Source organism: Terrapene carolina, unplaced genomic scaffold (genome assembly GCF_002925995.2).
Source record: "Terrapene carolina triunguis isolate 2854851 unplaced genomic scaffold, T_m_triunguis-2.0 Scaffold132, whole genome shotgun sequence".
Classification (NCBI taxonomy): domain Eukaryota; kingdom Metazoa; phylum Chordata; order Testudines; family Emydidae; genus Terrapene; species Terrapene triunguis.
Genome location: NW_020664483.1, coordinates 5,974,561 through 5,991,450, shown reverse-complemented (window position 1 = coordinate 5,991,450; position 16,890 = coordinate 5,974,561). Strand labels below are relative to the sequence as shown.

General features: G+C 37.1%; 1 protein-coding gene across 1 annotated transcript in view; it reads left to right on the top strand.

Annotated features, from left to right (window-relative positions):
- Window positions 1-573: 573 nt before the first annotated feature.
- GPCPD1 (glycerophosphocholine phosphodiesterase 1) overlaps window positions 574-16,890 on the top strand; it is a 65,648-nt gene continuing 49,331 nt past the window's right edge. Inside the window, exons 1-4 of the mRNA XM_024196499.2 lie at window positions 574-659; window positions 8,817-8,898; window positions 10,444-10,528; window positions 16,684-16,759. Coding sequence (XP_024052267.2) covers window positions 611-659; window positions 8,817-8,898; window positions 10,444-10,528; window positions 16,684-16,759 — 292 coding nt within the window. The 5' untranslated portion in view covers window positions 574-610. The remainder of the gene's footprint in view (window positions 660-8,816; window positions 8,899-10,443; window positions 10,529-16,683; window positions 16,760-16,890) is intronic.

Sequence of the window (16,890 nt, the reverse complement as noted above, 5' to 3'; positions counted from 1 at the left end):
CGCTTTCCAAGGAAGCTTGATTTTGTTGTTGTTTGTTGTTGTAAATATTTGCTTTAGAGTTGTGTATTCATAATTGGTTTTCTGCTCATTATTTTTCATGAGTAGCTTTGAAAGCAAGAGTAGGGTTGTCAACCTTCCAGGATTGGCCTGGAGTCTCCAGGAATTAAAGATGCTATGTGATGAAATCTCCAGGAATACATCTAACCAAAATTGGCAACCCTAAGTAAAAGTAAAGAATAGCTTAAAGAGGTAGCTGCTTACCCATAGAAAAGCCATTGGCCATTGAAAGTTATAATTTCACTTTGTCTCTAATGATAAAGCTCCCATTGATTTCATTGAGAGCAGAATTAGGCAAATGCAGAGTGCTTTAGAGAAATCCTCCCCTAAAAATATTGAATGAATGCTATTTGTCGTTGCACATATCAATCTCACTATTTCTGTTTAACACTCAGAAGACCAATACTTGGTCACCCCCCTATAGATGATTGAAGTTCATATCCTAGCTTTTAGTGAGACCGCTACAGAGACAGTATATTGTTACTGAAATACTTTTATTTCCCCCCCCCTCCTAATAGGAGACATCGGACTTCGTTAGTCATTATCTGCAAATATGACCCCATCTCAAGTTACCTTTGAAGTAAGAGGACCATCAGTACAAGGTACACAAATCACACTTGGCATATACTTTTTTGTGTGTGCATGTTGTTGTAAAACTAGATTAAAATCTTCAAGCCATACAGTTAAAAAATATTTTTTTATTTTAGTTAGAGGGCAAAGAATCATATAATTTTGATACCTGGGATGACAAGGTTCAGGAGGGTGGCTCAGTAAAGAGGAGCTTTACAAAATAATCGTTCTTTAGCAGAGAGTTGGGGAATGAATTTTATCTTATTAATAACTTGTTTGAAAAATGTTAGCATACTAGAGATTTTGATATACATAGTCTGAATACTTTAAAATTAGAATTGTGTTTGTGATAACCTTACTTTATCAAATGGAAATATTTAGCATTAATCCTGACCTCAGATATGCAGGCATATGGAAAATCCTCAGTTTGTGCATAGGTATGCAGTGGGCTCCTGTTGAACCAAATATAACAAGAGAATATGTTTTGAATGAGTTTGGAACACAAGTTGATATATTTGATCAGAACAGTGTGCCATCTTATCCAGTATTCTGAAACCTCAGAAAGGAAATGTAACCAATATCTGTGTCTAGCTGGGTTTGGGATGTTAGCTCTGTCTTTATCTAGCCAGTGGGATGTTATCCAATCTTTGCCTTCAACTTTTTTCCTAAATCATTACAAGCCAAAAGCAGACACTGGGTAGCTATTCCTTTGATTTTCCTATCTTTCACCTCCTTCTCTAATTCAGAGAAAAAATACACACAAACCCCCCCACCCCCATCAGTGGTTGACTGCATCTAAAACAACCAGAGTGCTTCCTCCATGAGTCATTATATGATTGCCACAGGGTGGATTTGATTTAAATCATGACTAAAATCACTACTCAGGAAGACTCTATTTAATCATGGTTTTCTACATAAAAGTGCATTCTTGTTGGTTGTTGTAACCTTAATACATATTCTTCACAACTCGGAGATAGATGTAGGTTTCATCTTTAGAAGATACACACTATATATTTTTAAACAGTGATTTATTTTGAAAATTTTTCAGATTAGTTTTACAGCTATATCAGAAAATGAAAGATGGGTTATTTCATTTACCAAAGGTAATTGAAGCAGATATTTATGAAGTCATTGGGAGGTGAACTATCTCCAATTCAACAGGTTAATCATTAATATTTGGAGGATTTTCTTGCCCTGCTGTATTAGGAGGAGAACATCACCAGACAGACATTTAAATTGTTTTATTTAATTAAAACAACAACGTTAAATATTCTGGATTTTTTTTCTTCAACAGTAAACATATAATATTTTAACAAAACAAGCATATGTCCCTAACTTCTCACATTTATCTCCAGACTTCTTCTCCTTGTCCAGATCTATTCTGCCCCCAACAATCTTCTATTCGTTGAACTTTTTGAAACTTTGCCCTTTTAGAGAGAGGTAAGGGATTGACTCTGTGTACACACATTTGCAAAGAGATAATAGAGTTGCGGTCTGTTATTTCTCACTTCTATATATTATTTATTTATTAAAAAAATTTTTTTTGCTGTTAACAGGCATGTTACCTCTGGAGACACAAATCCATAGTTTGAGAACTGTAAAACTAAGCATCTCTGATGGTATTTTCTAGACTGAGCACTGAGTCCCATTGGGTAGATAGATTAACCTAAATAATCTATAAAGCCCCTCGGACCCCATAAGATTGGGTCACTAATCCATGAACTATTGGAACTCATTTACAAAACTTTTCTTAAACATTACATGAATATATTGTCTCATACTATAGAATTTATAATCCCTATTACATTATAGCTCAAAGATATCTCATCATGGATCTTAATTAAAACTATCTTTAGATTAGGTTTTTTCCCTCAAAAAGCATTTTATCAAAAAAATCTGATTTAAATAAAAAAAATCATTGATTTTTATCCACCCTGATTTGCCACAAATGTATCTAAGGTATTCATCTTCTCAGTCATCCTGGTCAGCCTAACCATACACGCTTCCCTGTTTAACAGCATAGCAATACCTAACTGTATATACACAACTGTTATTTATACAGTATTAAAATGCTTAAATTCACAGTGAGCAACTCTAATAAATCACTAGAAGGCATCAGCAACCATTCAATAATAAATCACTAAAATCACCAGAAGCCCCCACTCCCCTTCTTATTGAGCATACTCTGCTATGCCAAACTCAGTGGAGGTATGAATAAGCACTGTTCGCTCCCCTCTGCTAAAATCAGAGGGAAAATTCCCTTTCTTGGACTTGTGGGAGCTTAGCTCTCTCCCCCTCCTCTGCTGGTGAAGTTGAGGACTCAATAGGTGTTCAGAATGTTCCACTGGTCCCTTTACATTCCTTCCATGCTGTAAAGCAGAGGATTTTTCTACACTACACGGGAAATGCGATCTAAGCTACGCAATTTGAGTTATGTGAATAGCGTAACTCAAATCGACATAGCCTAGACCTACTTACTGTGGGATCCACACTATGCGATGTCGACGGGAGACACTCTCCCTTCGACTCCCCCTACTCTTCCCGATCCAGTGGAGTACAGGAGTCGACGGGAGAGCGATCTGTGGTCAATTTAGCTGGTCTAGTGAGGACCCACTAAACTGACTGCTTATGCATCGATCGCTGCTTGTCGATCCTCCTGGTAAGTGTAGACAAGCCTAGAGCAGTCAAACACCTTCTTGTGACTTCTTACTTTAAGCAGTTAGTCATTAGGTAGAAGATGCATGGAATCTGCATTTGTGTTGCTACAAAGATGCCACTTGGGTATACCCATGTTTTGCGGTACTTTTTGCTGTACCTGATAATGCAATTCTTGCTTATTATGGGTTATCATAGGGTTTCCAGTTTCAACTTAAAATGATGAATCTAGATCCCATTACCAAAAATCTGACAGGTAGGAGCCTGGGAGACGTTATTTTCTGTAGCATGTGATTTCAAAGGGGCCATTTTGAATGGTACCATTTGCATGGTAGGAGGAGGCAAGAAATGTAGCAGGCCAATATTACTGCAGCTTATGGGGCAACTTAATAAAATGTTCAATATATCATTCTGCTCTTTGATATAAAAATGTTATTTGGCAGTAATTAGTACAAGAAGAAGTACAAACTGGAAGTAAACAGGGAAACAGTCAACCATACATGGTTTATTACTACAATGATATTGGCAAAATAATGAATATATAATAGATGCCTTTTTCACAAGTCATCTGTTAAAACTCCTTAGGACACACACTTTCTGTCACACTTTAGTTCAAAATTAAAAGCATTAATTATATCTTTTTGTTTAAAATTACACTGAACTTATGATATGTAACAAGAGAAGAAGTAACAGACCATTAAAACAGAAATATGCATTGAGACAGAAACCAATGCCAACATCTTGATAATTTCTAAGGTAAAGTTTACCTAAGGTCACTAGCATTTGTTGATCGTTCAAGTGCAAACGTTTACCAATAACCAATTGCGGTTTATTACAAAAACTTCAATTTGCAGTAAGATTGAAGTAGCATTCATTTATTTCACATAAAATAAATCAGTAGCTGTTGCTCAACAGAAACATAGAATTATGAATATTGGCAAATATTTGGTTGCATAAGTTTCCGTTGCATTTGAGCAAAACGTTTCAGCCATATTTGAGTATGAGGACAGAAGGGCAAAAATATACTTTTACCGGTATAAAAAAACTTGCAATTTTTTAAACCGCTGTACAGGCAAAATGTCCAGCGCTTGGAACCTGAAACCCAATATGAATATATAAGGAGCAGTGTCTTTGATTTTTGTATTTTTAAAATAATGACTCTCCAAGATTCCAGTTGTCACAGTCTGTAAGAACTGTTCGATGCCTCACGGAAAGTATTTTTGTTTAAAAATGATTCTACTTGTATGTCATAGTTTTTGTAGAATTCTGAAAACTCGCAAAAATTAAAAATAACTAACAAAAAAAAGCCACAACTCTCCAAAAAAGCTTCTGCTGTGATGCTTATTTCCTTCCTGTAGTTACAAGCTTGTTATTTCTAAAGCAGCTAGTTGTGACATTGCTGTCCTTAGCAGAACAGAGTTGAGTAAGAAGATTTATTTTTTTTTCTAATTTCAATATCAGCAGTAAACAAGGCTAGAGAAAATTAATTCCTTTTCTGTCAGTGGTTTGCGGGGAGCTTTTCTGTGGCAAATACCTACAGAATGTGGATGGCATAAGGGGATTCTGTTGCCCCACAATACTGACATGATATAAGGGCTTGTCTTCACTACGGGGGTAAGTCGACCTAAGTGACGCTACTCCAGCTACATGAATAATGACATAGCTTACGTTGACTTACTGCAGTGTCTTCACTGCGCTGTGTTGAGGGGTGACACTCTCTAGTCGACTTCCCTCACTCTTCTTGGAGAGCTGGAGTACCTGGGTCGACTGGAGAGCGCTCTGCAGTCAATTTAGCAGGTCTTGTGAAGACCAGCTCTTAGGCCACGTCTACACTACCCGCCAGATCGGCGGGTAGTAATCGATCTATCGGGGGTTGATTTATCGCGTCTCGTCTAGACGCGATAAATCAATCCCCAAATCGACGCCCGTACTCCACCTCGGCAGGAGGAGTAAGCAGAGTCGACGGGGGAGCCACGGCGGTCGACTTGCTGCCGTGAGGATGGCCAGGTAAGTTGAACTAAGATACTTCGACTTCAGCTACGCGAATAGCGTAGCTGAAGTTGCGTATCTTAGATCAATTTCCCCCCCAGCGTAGACCAGCCCTTAGTTTCGTTCTGCTGCTACTAGTGGAGAAGTGCTTTGAGTATCAGCAGAGGCAGGAAGCAGGCTTGTGGACATGCAAACAAACTTTCCAAGAGGCTTCAGCAGTTCTCTATGCAGTTATATATTTTTTCCTCCTTATCTAGCCATAGTATGTGTGAATTTTGTCAAATCACAGCCATAAATAGTAAGTGATGTATGAAATGAGAATCCTTGCCTAGTGCATTGAGAGAATATGTATTTTAGTCACACTTTAATACTATTTTCTGCAGTATTCAGCTAAGGAGTGTTGCAGTGACCTTGAAAATGCTCTTAACATTAAGCAATTCAAGTTTATAATATACTTGCATTTCGCTAGTGCCTTTCAGCTAGGGACTTGACAGCATTTTACAAACACTAATTAAGCCTCACAACACCTTTCTGAAGGTACATAAGGGATCACTACCTCTATCATTTAAATATAGCCACCTGTGTGTTGGAACGTGCTGTGTGCTAAGCAATTGCCAGACCTTCACACCTTTAGGACAAGAAATGAAGAATATTGCTAAATAAAACTGCAGGGGAATTTAGAGAGGCAGAATATAATTATCCAATCTAGAGATTGGCCAGTACACAGACTTTACTTTGTCACTTAAGACAAGAGACATGGTATCTGTAATGAGCGTGTGGGACAGATCTGTGTTGGTTATTTTTTTGTTTTGTTTTGTTTTTTCCCCCCTCAGAATAAGCCAGGCCTTGAACTTCTTAAATGCTTTAAAAACCTGCTAAAAGCTGCTAGGTAGAGTCGACTTACTAGCAACCCCTCAGTTGCCAGAAAAAAGTTGCTCTTATCCAGAAGTTGCTGAAAAATGGAAGGCAGGTTTGCAAGGCAGTAGCCAGGGAAGAAGCGCTGGGATGTGCCATACCTGGCTGCAGCACTACAAGCCTGCCTCTGTAGAAGACAGCAGTGGGGAGGGGTGCTGCAACCCTGCTTCCATGGGCAGCAGGAGCACAGGAGACCCATGGAGCTGCACTGTACATCTCCTTGTGCTCTCCGGTGATTGGGGTTCAACACTTCCCAGCACTTCCTTCCTGCTGCAATCTTCTGGAAGGGCATAGGGAGAGGTACCATGCAGCCAGGCTGCAGCCCCACTCCCTGCTATGGCTCTTCCCACAGCCCCTTACTGCTTATGCAGGGCCTATGTGCAGACAGGTTTGCAATCACAGAAAGAAAGAACCTTTGGGATGGACTGAGCACTGGCCACAGGCAGACTTGTGGGGTTGCAGCCAGAGAAAGGCGTATCCCAGCACTTCAGGGCTTAATTTGTAATGCTGGAGCTCATGCCATTTTTTTTTAATTTGCATATCTGATGTGGCAAGCCCAGAGGTGCGGGGGCTCAGCACTGTTAAGCCCTGGCACAAATTAAGCACTACAGCACTTCCTTCCCTGGCTGCAGCCTTGCAATCCTGTCCGCAGAGGGTGCTTGGCACATCCCAGTGTTCCTTGTGGGGCTGCAGCCCTGCAAACCTGCTTTCAGATGGTGCATTTCTTCCCCCCACCCCCCAATGTTGCTAATAAGCAGCATGCTGTTGCTGATACCCAAATCCTATTAACATTGATGTTAATGAGGTGGGATTGGTTTCCAGCAATATGTTGCTATTAACTGGAAGTTACTAATATCATTGCTCTTAAATGGAATCTGCTGTATTTTAAGAGTGTTCCAAATGTTTTTACCTTAATATTAATCTACTATAACAATTCTAGTTTGGAATCTCTTGCCTTTGTAGCTGTGTGGTGCTAAACAAATCTTTGCTGTAGCACATGTTTTTTAAAGAATAGCACCCGACTTGCATTGATTTTGTGTGCACCAGTTACATAGTAAGTGCATTGTCATATTACCCATCTGCCATTGTAGGTTTACAATGGAGAGTATAAAGTAGGTCTGCGTTCTGTTTTTTCTTTTTAATATTTTAAAGAAAATATTGATGCAAAATTTGATTGACAAAATACTAAATGGGACGAATAATTACTATTACTGGGACTGAACGAACTTGGTAACATCCTTTTTAAAGTTGTAAGTTTTTTTTGCATCTACCTCCAAGCTGCAATATATTCTTTCCCAGTATGAGAATTTGAAATAGCTGTCAGATATAGTGGCAGAGGTTCACAGCTTTTATTAAGGCTTCCTGTGTCTCTGTAAGATTGGTTCAAGTTTAATAGTTGAAAATACCTAGCCCATTGTCATAACAGGTAGGTTAGTCTTCATTAATCCCATTTTTCTGATGCTCATGTTTTCTGAAATTAAAGAACTATTTTCCTTTTGGGCTAAAAATGCTGCATGTTTGGTCTCAGCCCAAAGGTGAAATTAAGACAATTCAGTTTTTAGTGAGGGTGAAACAAATTCTAATCCTGTCTTTACTTTTTAGGAACAGTTCTAGTAGAAATGACTGACATTTGAAACTTTTGCATGCACATTGTTCTTAATGAAGAGGGTAGTACTTTTTATAGGAGTTTTGGGGGAGGGAGGTGGTGAGTAGAGGGAAAAGCTCAGGGAGCTTCTGCTAAAACTTGCAGCAGAGCCAAATGAAACCCCATCACTGTTAAAATTTCTGTGTTCTTGTGTGTGTAGACTACTGCTCTGAAGTGGGATACTTTGCATGAGGGGCAGGAGGCAATGCTCACTCTGTAGACTACAAAAAACCCCAAACCTCCAAAAGTACTGTTTTAACATCGAGAAAAGGAAGAACGTTCAAGTTGTGCAGTTCAAGTAATCCAGGGGAAAATTCTTGAGGTTCTGAATGTTAAGGTCCCAAGGGGTTAATGCTTCTGTTAACTTGCCCCGTTGCATATCCTTTTAATGCATGTATATTGTACATATGCACAACCATTAATTTTGTGTGTTGCTTTTCTATTCATATAAACATAAAAAAACTAAAAACAAGATTAAGGTTGAAAAGTCAAGTATTCAAGTTTGAAAATGCAAAAATAAATTAGCAGCCTGCTCTCTTATCACTGCTTTCCTGTTTGTTGACACCAGTTGAGAGACTTAAAAATAAACAACAAATTAGTTGCTAACTACTGAGTGTAAAATTCTGCTTGAGCTACCATTAGGTATTTGAAATGAATTTCAAGGAAACTGACTTGGCATTAAGCATCTATGCTTCGGAATCTACCTGTACCATTGTCTGCAGAAGCATTTGTGTGGTTGTCCCTGTTATTTAGCAGTGACTGTCGATGGGCCTGCCCATCTGTAAACTGGAGATGAAGATGGAGATGAAATTTGAAGCACAGTCACAGTCCTGTAGTAAAATATCCTTTGTGAAACAAAAATAATGAAGAGGGCTGGATTGATGTCTTTCATATATCACAAGTTTTTAAATCCCTTCAACCACTGTGTAGAATGCCCTTTCTAATTGAAGACAAGTCCAAATAATTATGATGATTATCTTCCTAGGAGAGGTTTTTGCAATATGTGGGAGTTGCAGCGCTTTAGGAAACTGGAATCCTCAAACTGCAGTGGTCCTTCAGACTGATGGGTAAGCTTTTAGTAATAAAAATACTGATCTAATACTTGCATTTTGATACTGATTTCAAAATTCTAAAAACTATACCCACTTCATAAAACATGTTTATCTAATCAGGTCTCTCCATTGCTTGATCATTTGGAAAGCATTTTTAGAAAAAAGATGTTTACTAATGTAATAGAATTTGTAACTTACACATGTGCTTTTCCAGTTATGAGTGATATCACATACTGGAGTGGGGTGATAGCACTGCTCAGCAGTACACTTGCAAAACCTTCTTTAAAGTGCTGTTATGGATGATCTGCACTAAAAACTTCTGTTGCTGTGACTGTAAACCTGTAATAAAAGAGTAAGTTTTTTGTGTAGCTATAAATGGGGGAATATCAAACACTAAGGCTAGGTCTACACTACCCGCCTGAATCGGCGGGTAGAAATTGACCTCTCGGGGATCGATTTATCGCGTCCCGTTGGGACGCGACAATCGATCCCCCGAATCGACGGTCTTACTCCACCAGCGAAGGTGGGAGTAAGCGCCGTCGACAGGAAGCCACAGAGGTCGATTTTGCCACCGTCCCTACAGCGGGGTAAGTCGGCTGCGATACGTCGAATTCAGCTACGCTATTCGCGTAGCTGAATTTGCGTATCTTAAATCGACCCCCCCCCTGTAGTGAAGACGTAGCCTAACACTTGTGTTGCATACATTTTAAATGGTTTAGTATGGGAATAAATACTGCAGAAAGAGTCAACCATTTTCTTAAAATTACACTATGTTGCTTATTTTTCTCTGGTTTGGGGAATAGCATGCATGGAATCTGTTTCTAACTCTGCCAGTGACTGTGTGTGACCTTATTCATTTAACTGTTTCTCATTTTCCCCTATCTGTAAAATGGAGATAAATTTTTTCCCTTACTTTGTAAAGCACCTCAGATCTACAGATGAAAGGCACAATAGAAGTGCTATGTATTTTATTTTACTTGATGTATGCTTAATTAAGTCAACTAGAAGAGAACTTTTTGTGATTTTACATGTAGTTTATTTTACAAGATGTATGAGAACATGAACTTATGTCTGAGATCACAATCAAGTTTCAAAGCTTCTTATATTTAATGGAAAAGCTGACAATGCTGCATATTTGTATTACCACAACATTCTAGATGTGGCCTCTTTCTAAATGGCTGAATCACTACTGCAGCATTGATAATAGATGGTGGTAGCAATAAAATTGTACTGCAACTTCATTATAAATGTTGTAAAATGCTTTCAGCCTCTCAAACCATTTGAGGGTTGTTACATAAATTCAGTGTTGCTATTCAAGTTTCAAGAATGCTAGCCTAGTGTATTTGTGAATCTGTTTCTTTGACTAACTTTTTTTAAATAACAGCCCTGGTGATTTTTTAAAAGGTCGCAAGAAATGTACTTTGATAGTAAAATCATATTTTCCCAAAGCCATGTTTGTATACTTACCTGTTTCTATAAAACTTTTAGTTTTGGGCTAACGATAAAATTTTTTGAAAACCTTCATGTAACCAAATACTTTTTAAAACTATTTTTCCACAGTAAGTTATGGAAAACTACTGTTGAACTTACTAGAGGAGTTGCTGTTCGGTATCGATATTTTAAAGGGTGCTTCTTAGAACCCAAGGTATGTATAATTTTTTAAGCTGTTTTTTTTTATTTAGTTTTTACTGTAATACTTTAACTTCATAAGGAGTAGGTCTTATGACTCCAGCAAAATAATAAAATAGACACAAACGTAGTCTGCGACAACTTACTGTTACTAAATGGAGTTTGTTACTTTAGTTATTCCTACCGCCCTGCTCCACAATTGCTGGTTTTTGTTCCTCCAATAAAAATGCATGAAGATCATGCAGAGCTTAAATCCATACAAAATCCATCATAACTGCAGGTCATCTTTATCTGTTCTCACTAGAAGTAATCATTAAAAGCCAACAACTTTATTAAACAGGGTAAGAGTATTGCATCATAATAATGTAAATGTGTAATAGCAGAAGAAAATTATTGGTAATTTAGGTAAACATGCTAAAATTCTGCCTTACTGGGCTGTCTTTAATATTTACATTTTTTGATAAAACATTAAATGTTAACTGCCTCTTTTCTTGTGGAGTTGCCACATCTTAACCGCTTTCATTTAAAAAAGCCAAAAAAGAGTGAGAGCATTCCAATATTTTCCATAGTTCCTATGTAGGCATTTGCATGAGTTATACACCTGCAGTTTTTACGTGGATTCATACTGAAGATTCATGTGAGTAGGAGTTAGAAGGCAGCATACTCATCTGTAGATATCAAGCTCTTCTTGGGGTTAAGGATAGGAGAGCTCCAAGGAGATGATCTGATCATGTAGGGGAAAACGAACAGCTACTGTTTAGCTGCATTTTCCTAGAATCCACCATACTGAAGAAAAGGGGTCCAGTAAACCCACCCAACTGTCTTTTGCACCTATTACGTCTACAAATATATTGTAGTTCTTCACCTGGGTCCAATTCATTATCAATTATATGTGACTTCAGTAGTAAGTAAATACATGGAAGAAGGGCTGCAGAATCATGCATCCTCTATGTATAGCTCAAATATTTTAAATTATTTCGTGGCTAATAGGTCTAAAAATTGACTGACTGTTCTTGGTTTTCATTTTTTGGAGATTAGGAAAAATTCTTTCTTGAGTTGAAGAAAAAATTATTAAAATTCTCTGTAACGTTAGCTTATTTGACACATGCTCTAAAAGATAGTGTTAGTTCATCAGTTCCAGCATGTGAAATTAACCAATCTTAAACTGAGACTTAAAATAGATATTTGTGAAATATTCTGGGGGCATAAGAGGAGGGTGCAATGATGGTTTTTTCAAGGTGAGAAATTTATCAACTGGTACTCCTGTCAAGGTAGGTTAGTTTTTAGGCCTAACAAATCGGATAGTGCCCTTCTAATTGTTCACATACCCCAATATTTAAAATGTAAGCAGTAACAAACGGGGAAAAAGCACACTTAGATTAAAAGAAAATTGGCAAGAAATTTTTTGCTAGTAAAACACATTTTTCACTTGTAATATTTGCAAAAGTTCACAGTATATATTGGTGAGTGTGTTTCTTTAAGTAGGTGCTCTGTATCGTGCACGCTCTATGTACCGTGTGATGCAGAGGCTGCCAAGGTAAGTATGAATTTTATGGAATAGCAGAGTAAATAGCTACTGTATATAAAAACCCATATAAATAGCCATAGTGAGAGAACTATCCACCCGCAAACTTTACATTGCACCTTGTTATAAACACCTGACTTAATTTTTTAATAAAATTTGGCTTTTGTGTCTAGAAATACTTTTCTAGTGGCTTGTCCCTTTTTTAGTTCTTAAGTTGTTTATGGATATAGGAAAGATCAGTTGCATGGGTGGAGTGGACAAGTTTAAGAACAAAATAAAAGATGCAACACAAATGAACCAGGTATACAGAGAACCTAAGGAGATGAAACATTAATAATGTAATACTAAGAGCTATGTTTTTAATATAATTTGAGATTCAAAACACTTTTCAATCACTGGACTGTATTATATATTTCCTGCTGTTTTATTTAGTACTCTTGGTTAACTTCTAAATCTGAAACTTATTATCCGTACAGTTGCACTAACATAAAATTTAGTAAGGGTCTGAAAGGTACTTCATATATCTTGAACTTTTAATCTAGCTGTGAATAATCACTTGAATACTTATATGTTAATCCTTCATCTAATAAACAAATTAGGAGGTTAAGTATCTCTGAATATGTTTTGGAAAAAGTCCTTTTGTACTATAGTCCCATAATAATGTTTCAGTTTGTAAATTTATAAACATGCATTAGAATAAAAAAATGCTAAAGACAAACCCAGTTTAAATATGTGAAGAGGTTAGTAGTCCAGTTTCACATTTCTTCATGAACTGGGGGTGCCTCATATGCTTGAATCAGAACATCATATTGATATATATGTGAATATTGGCTAAGCTAGAGGTCATAGACATAGGAAACTGACCACTTCTACCTATCTAGAAACAAAATACTAATACAAATGAGAAGCTGAACATTTTAGCACAGCAAAAGATGCTTATAATCAGTATTCAACTTCAGGAAGAAATAAGCCGAAAAATCCTTTCCCTCAATCTTGTAAATTGTCATTTTGGGTAGTACCTCTGACCAGTCTTATTTCACTTTGAAATATAGTGTCAAATTAAAAGGACAGTTTATACTGAAGTATTTGTGTTACAACCAATATGAATATTTAATACCAATTAGTAACTGTCTTGAGTTGTTTTACGTTTTGCTGCCATCTTCCCCCCTCCCCCAAATTTATAAATATAAATGAAAATTCATGAGCGTGAATTATTTGTGTACAATTAATGCATGTATTGGGTGCATTAATGAAAGGCAGCACCTCCATGCAGAAGGAAAAAGCTTTTAATGAATTCTAGATGCATGAAAGCTATTGCAAAAGGTATCTTGTGCATTTTTCTGAACAAATGGTTACATACAGTTATTGAAGCAAGGTGTCTAGGTATTTCTGCTATTTTGTACAAGCTGAGCTTTTGTTTCAAACATATATATGTCTTTGAAGATATACTCACTTATTACGACTACTTTGCTTCAAAGTTCTTTCTATTTTTATGAAGTTCTTTATTTGAGCAGGTTGCTTCTGGATACCTGTTATGGGGCGGGGTGGGGGGGGGGGGGACAATCCTGTTTGGAACATAAGTCATGCATGTATATTATACATAGATAAATTAAATATACTATACTATTAAGTATGTTTTAAAAAGCTCATTATGGTGAATACAGAATAAATAAAATACATAAACTCTTGGCCTTTATTTAATTTGTTCCCTTCCAGTAAATTAGCTTGCATATTTAGAGAATTTCCTTCAAGGAAATATGCAGTGACTAAGCCACCAGTGGATGTAGCAAAGCTTTGAAAACTTGACATCACTCTTCAGCCACTTTTAAATATTGGCAGAATACCATTTGATATATTCATGGGGATTTTAACAGAGCTTTGTATTTTCTTAAAATTTTCTAGTAATGAACACTCCAAAGATGAATCTTGGGTTCATACTCTGTGTTTACTATTAGATTACCCTAGCAAAATCCTTTGGCTGTCAGTCAGTAGCAGGCTAGCAACTTCTAGTTTCTGCCTAACTGCTAGCAACGAAGGGGTTCTCCACTTTACTGTGCTACAGCAGCAATTTGTGTGTTAAATCATTGCCTGAAACATTTTCAAGCAGTAACTGAAAACTAGTTATCCTAGTGTTTTCTATGTTAGGTAACTTAAATGTGCGTTCTCGAGTCTTTGTGTCTTGTGAAGTCAGCTACCCTTTGAGCTTTCAGATTCTGTGCCAGTGCTGGTTGATGTGCTCAATATTGTCTATCAGTGTGGTATAAAAACCTAGATAGATGGACATCCATTGTCAAAAGTGCAACGTTAAGTCATGCTTTAGTTTTCTAAGGCGTTCAGCTGCCGTGTGCTCTTACCCAGCTTTTATGTGGCACATAGGTTCCATTTTGAGAATCTTGGACTTAGGGTGTGCATGTGCAATGCCCATTTAGGCACCTGGCATGACACTTGCACAGATTCCATTGGTGAGTTCTTCAGGGCAGAGACTGACTTCCTTTGTTCATACCCTGCTATCATTGTTTGTTTTAGCTTTTGGAGAGGTCACTAGCCTACTTGATCGGAGCAGCTGTGGGCACCTGCCTCTCTGCTGGCAGACAAAGTTTTTATTATGGGAATCCAGAGAGTCTGTGTCAGCCAAAAGCATGTGGGTCTGTTATAAGAAAACAGGGAAGAAACTTGACTTCACATTCTTTTCAACTTACTCATATTTTAGACAGTTCTGTTTTCCCTTTCCATCTCTTTTATCCTTGCAATTATGATCTTTCTCTCTCTCTCTGTGTACTGTTAATTAGCATAACATTACCAAAAGAGAGATTAATGATGTAATATTAATCTTGTGTTATAACTAGATGTATTCTGCCTTTTAAAGCATCAAGTGCTAGATAACTTTGGATATGTATTTTGCATGAAGTGGCTTTGGGTGGGGTATATGCAGCTTTGAGCTAAATGGGAACTTTGAATTTGTTTTTAGCAGTGATACAGAGATCAAGCCTAAATTTACTGAATGCTTTTAAATCTTTGGCTTTTGGGGTCACCTAATTCAAAAACCTTAATAGATGGCATATCCTTGACATAATATCAGGAAGTCCCAGCTGGTGCTAAAAAAATGATACTGAGCCATAAACATTCAGTGTTCAGATACTTTGATTATTACTATTGGATTTTAAGCTTGACTGAATTGTCCATTTTTTATCAGAAAATTAAGTTTTCTGTTAATCCGAAAAAAATTTTTTTTTTTTTTTTTTTTTTTTTTTTTTTAACTCTGCTGAGACAAAACTGGTGTTGGAGCTTGTGATGCTTTGTAAGAGAAGGGACAGTGTAGACTTGATAAAATCTAGAGTGGCTTCTTAGCCAAAAATACCAGGATGGTGAACCCTGCAGATAGCTAACAGCACTTTCTGTAGAAAATGGTAACCATGTATTGATAGGGTAAGTAGATAATTTAAGAGAAAAAGGCAGAAAAATAACATTTAGTCATTAAGAGGTCCAATCAGTACAGATTATCCAGAGACTTGGGCCCAACAAAGTCTTAGTTCCTGCTTCTGCAGCCAGCCAAATGATTCACTATAAGCTCTAACTTAGAAAGCATTTTTAAAGTTCTGTTGATCCTCGCAACAGAGAAACAATCATTGTTCTCAATATCTAATTGGCTTTCTACCAGATTCACTAGAACCAAATATTGCCCCCTACAATTGGCAAAATTTGGGGGGAGACCCACAAATTTAATCTTGGTCCAATCAAAACTAACCACAAAGGACTTCACTGATAGCTTGTTGTGTATAAAGTTAGAAGCATATTTTTGTTGTGGGATTTCTTAGTCTTCTGCCCTGGCATCTTCATCCCTATTCTGTGGATTCTTCTATGAATACACTCCCCTTTGCCCAGGAATAGTCTATATGTAAAATATTTAACATAGATATATGGTTCAACTAAAATGATGCACCTCTCTGCCTCTCTTTAAGCATTGTGAACACTTTCTTCATGCTTTTGCTATGCCTTTTAAGCAGTGTAAATTTTTATATTCCTTTTTGTGGCAGTGAACCAAATTCAGATCTTCTATTTGAATTTTAATGAGGTAATGCGGAAGAGCAGAGTCTCTGCCACAGTCAAAACACTTTTGTGTCAGTCTGAGTTCCTCACCAAATAAAATAGATATTTTTTCAAACTTTCAACTGCAAAAACAAAAAAACAAACAAAAAAAACCCCCAACCCCCCCCCTTGTGTTTAGATGTTAGAACCCTACCTGAAGGAATACATTTTAAGTAATATAGTTAGCATTAATTATCTGAATAACTATTGCAGTACCACAAATTAAAACAAAAACCTGAGTTCAGTGAGAATTATTTTCTTGTTGGAAAGCATAACTTTCCAATAAAGTAGCTATAAATGCTGAGGATTTAATAATTCCATCCAACTTCTCTGCTCCCAGTCTGAATTTGTCAGTTTGTCATAGTGTGACCTGACTCATCAAATTGTATCATCAGCAGTCTCAGTGGTAAGAAGCAAGCCTTATCTTTTCTTATTCTTTAGCATCTTTTCTTATTCTTTAGCATATAAATTGAGATCACAAGCACCCAAAGTGGCATTGTGGGTAGAATATCAGATATAACGTAAGAGATTATTGCAGACATTTAACTTTTAAATTACAGACTATCGATGGTCCCTGCCAAGTCATAGTTCACAAGTGGGAGACTCATCTACATCCACGATCAATAACCCCTTTAGGTATGGGCATCAATTGCATCTGTTTGAGGCATATGCATAAGATTACTAATATGCTGCACATTGGTTTAGTGGGATTGACAACAATTTATAGCTTTAAAATATTTAAATTTAGTACTGTGTTGCAGGTAAAA